Source organism: Mastomys coucha, unplaced genomic scaffold (genome assembly GCF_008632895.1).
Source record: "Mastomys coucha isolate ucsf_1 unplaced genomic scaffold, UCSF_Mcou_1 pScaffold22, whole genome shotgun sequence".
NCBI lineage: Eukaryota > Metazoa > Chordata > Mammalia > Rodentia > Muridae > Mastomys > Mastomys coucha.
Genome location: NW_022196905.1, coordinates 217,091,039 through 217,095,231, shown reverse-complemented (window position 1 = coordinate 217,095,231; position 4,193 = coordinate 217,091,039). Strand labels below are relative to the sequence as shown.

At 42.2% G+C, this 4,193-nt stretch overlaps 1 protein-coding gene across 6 annotated transcripts in view; it reads right to left on the bottom strand.

Moving 5' to 3' along the window:
* Nucleotides 1-4,193, bottom strand: part of Slc10a7 (solute carrier family 10 member 7) — a 233,262-nt gene that overhangs the window by 158,763 nt on the left and 70,306 nt on the right. For all 6 annotated transcript variants that reach the window (XR_004110067.1, XR_004110068.1, XM_031340381.1 and 3 more), the window contains exon 5: nucleotides 1,465-1,503. Coding sequence is in view for 4 of the 6 variants with exons in the window: in XM_031340381.1 (XP_031196241.1) it covers nucleotides 1,465-1,503 (39 nt within the window). In the remaining 2 variants the exon portion in view is untranslated. The remainder of the gene's footprint in view (nucleotides 1-1,464; nucleotides 1,504-4,193) is intronic.

Genomic DNA, 4,193 nt, shown 5'->3' with positions numbered 1-4,193 from the left:
CATGTTTGAAACAGGGTCTCATTATGTAGCTGAAGATAACCTTAAACTTGTAGCAATCCTACTGCCTCTTCCAACTGCTAGGTTTACAGCTGCAGCTACCATAACTGGCCAAAAGGTTATTTTTAAATAGACTTTATTACTTTGCTTCCAAGCCCAATAAAAATATGGCATCAAGCCAGGCAGTGGTGGCACACACCTTTAATCACAACAAGTTGGGAGGCAGAGGCAGCTGGATTTCTGAGTTTGAGGCCAGCCTGTGTGAGTGAGTTCCAGGACAGCCAGGGCTACACAGAGAAACCCTGTCTCAAAAAACCAAGAAAAAAAAAAAGGCATCAAAAGCAAACAGACAAAACCCAAAACAACATCTGTTCGAATGAGACACACACCTCAGCACTCACTGTATGGGACATACCAACAGTATATGTGAAAGGCAGTGGGTTCCCAAAGCTATGCAGCACGTGGAACTAACGCTAGCTTAACAATGTGTTTGAGAGCTTGAACTCTCGTTTACTGCACACAACTCAGAAACACGTGACATACAAAATAATAAGCACACCCACTGGTCTTAAAAGCCAGTTTACACTGCACTGGTTTCGTTCCAGTCATTTGTAAGTCACTACACTAAAGGTCTATAAATGAGTTGTGCACTTAAATCAGATATTCTAATTCATTTTCGTGAATTTAGCAAATTTGACAGTATAAGTGGTATTGTTAAATAATAATAATCTGTTTTTCCATTCTTTTATAACATAAATCAAATATTGTGATAACTTATTTTAAAAGTAATTATCTAAATGCTAAAACGACAGCCTTGGAATTACAGTGGTTCCGCTTATAAAGGTGGAACTACTTTTGAATCATTTTATGTATTCTTTACATCTCAACGTCTTCTTAAAAAACTATATTTTCTTGCAACTTACACATGAATTATACTCTCATATCAGTTTTGTTGTTGCTGTTGTTGCTCCACAAAGATTTCTCAGATAGATCTAAGACTGTGAGTTGCTTTTTTGACAGGGAAATGTAGAAAATAAATGACGAGCCATAAATTAGCACTCCCTTTCTGACCAGCTGGGTCATGTTTCCTTTTCAAAATCCTCTGTCCCATGACACAAAATAATAATCATCAAAAGGAGCTCATTAAGGGATCAATATATTGACATAACCTCTATAAGGAGACACAACATTTTCATCAATATATTCACATAACCTCTAAAAGGAGACACACAGTATTTTCGTTGATTTCCTGAATCCATTAATGGACAAGTAAACCTGAGCCTCCCAAATACAGTGTAAGAGAAGATTTGCTTGTTCTGGCTTACTAATCCTCCTGGGGTGCAAGTCAGGTACGTACAAAGATCCCGAAACCTTTATATCTCACTAAGAGTAAAAGAAGTTTGGCTCTTCCTAAATCATTTGTGGAAAGCAATTATCTTAAGAAAAACTAAAACCATGAGTACTCACCAAAAAACTTCCAAATGCTGAATTAAATATCGCAGCTGCCTGTGGAGAAAATAAATGGGAAAGAAGCTCACTGAAAGTAGGCGGAAACAGGGCAAGCAGAGGTTCCCATTCTCCCTCTCCCACTGCTGAACCCCAGTCACTGCTTTCAAAGCTTGCTAGTGCCCTGGAGTTTACTAAGATAGATGGCTGCAGCTCAGGAACTCATCAATAATGGTCTCAGAAGCAGGCAGGAAAAGGCTCGACAGGAGATGCTTCAAAACTATATGACGATCCAAAAGAACCATCCTCAATAGTATATCAAAGCCTGGTATTGATTTCGCTGCTAGTACTATGAAAACAGGGGGTTGGTTTATACAAGAGTGCATATTAATAAGATGGTAAGACAAGCACTAATTAATTACTCCCTACCAAGGAACTGTCACCACTAGGTGACAGCTATTGTCCCACACTTTAGTACCAAAGACAGGACCGTTGAGACCAGGAGAACTTCTGTCATGCTAATTAATCTGAGTTATAAACAAATAGAAAACATGCAATTGGTACCCCAAATAAAAGAAGAAACAACTGGCTCAGCTTACCAAAGCATCCTTGAATACATGGAGAAGCTATGCACCTGTCAACTAAGTCGGCCCTGTGTTCCACAGTCCTGATGGCTTTTCACGTTACTCAAAATGGGGAAAACTTGTACAACATGATGAAAGAAAATGAGAGAGAAAAGAAAAGGGAAGGAAGGAGGGAAGGAGGGTAGGAAGGAAGGTGGAAGAAAAAGAAAACTAAAACTAGGCAAAAGACAAAAAAAAAAAAAAAGATAGAGAAAACCTGTTCAAATGCCCAGCCAGTCCAGGACAGTCAGTTAATCGTTATGGACACTCGGCCACGACGGAGAAAGGGCGTTGGTTTGGGAAGTTTGACTGAAGTCCAGAGCTTGGCTAAGCTGTAGCTGAGAGTGCTTCTGCTCCAGACCGGGATGCAATGAGAGTGAATGCGTAATGAGGCCGCTGGCTCCAGAGAGCTTAGCTCTCTGATGCCACTTCATAATTAATTCAAAGCTTTGATAATTTCATTAGATTTCTCCTTTGCTGGTCCTATCAATAAAAGATGGCACTGGACCCCAGCTCCTCTGTGGCATGAACACAGGCAACAAGCACAGACCATAGAAACCTTTGCTTCCTGACAGGGACAGTGGCATATGGCGCCCTGTGTTGTACTGGGAGAGATGAGGAAGAAGAAAGATTCAGCTACATAAAACATTACAGATGACAACCACCAACTATAGCAATATATTTTAGCATCATCCTACAATCAAACTATGGACAATTCCAGGAAAGTTCCACACAGAGAAAAATAAAAAGGACACAAGTGAGCTGTGGTCAGAACAACAGGGCCTCCTTCCTGCATGTGTGGACTTCCAACAGTCCCTACACAGAGACCATATTCTGTGCTCAGGATAGATTTAGCCTTTTCAAAGAAAGAAACGGACTTCCCTCCAGAGCACTGCCGTCCACATCATTTTCAGACCCCTTTACTAGCCAGCAAGTGATCTCCCTACCGCTTACAGAAACGTGGAGTCACTAGACGTAGAACTCAAAAGTCAAACCTCTCACTGAGGGAAGCCTAAGGACCGAGTCTCCCCAGTTTGCCATTGTGACCCAAGTATTACTACTGTTTCATGTGGATCAGCCAAGACAACCGGGGTGCCATGATGTCTTAGCCACTTCCTTGACTGTGGTCAGATTGTATAGATGGATCTGAATTTTCATTTGGGCCACCCCCAAGGCAGTAAGCCAACAGCTTTTATGAAATGATTGGTTTAGAGTTCTGGGTGCTCCAAAGACCAGGTGAAGCTAGACACAGAGCCCACTGGGCCCAACTGTACAGCAGCAGTACAGGAAGGAACTACGAGTTTGAGAGTTTCGGAGACTGTCATTTATGCAGTTTATTGTTTATGTGAGTGTTCTCTGATGTGGAGAGGGATATCCAGCACCTTGACAAAGTCTACAAAGTGTTCCCTAAACAGTTCCCTCCATTTCCTTCCCTACCACATTATACTACTCCTGCTTTCCCCAAATTCATATCACAATATTTCTTACATCATTGCTCTCTGACCTAAAATGATGAATTCCTCCATCAAGGGGATGGGTAGGACTTAGGAAACTCACAGTTATCTTACAAATCAGCTCAGGAAGCACCCTTCCAAGTTTTCAGTGAGCCAGCCCCATACACACATTAATGTATAGGCACTACACTCCTAGGTGGCCTGAACAAACCCATGCCAGCGGCTAGGACACTGAGCTTCTCTCCGCCATGACGCCTGTCGCACTCTATTCACCTCTGTCCCACTGTAGGCAAAGGTCTCCTAAGGAAGGACTGTGATGAAGTTCACCTTAAGCATGAACTGAATGTGTTCACAGAATTAAAGAAACAAGTATGGTGTCTTGAAATTCCAAAATCCACCTCTCCTAAGCTTACTTGTCCTCTGCTTGACAGAATCCAAGGATTGACAGACCCAGGAGAATGGATCTGATACCTCATAAATCTTTAAAGAAAACACAAGATCCATGACCTGAGACTGAGACATGAGCTGCCACAGGCAGCCTGTTCCCGACCTGAGACTCTGGGTTTATAGCACCTCACTGGTTACTGTCGGAGTTGGAAGGCAGCCTGTTCCCGACCTGAGACTCTGGGTTTATAGAACCTCACTGGTTACTGTTGGAGTTGGAAGGCAGTCT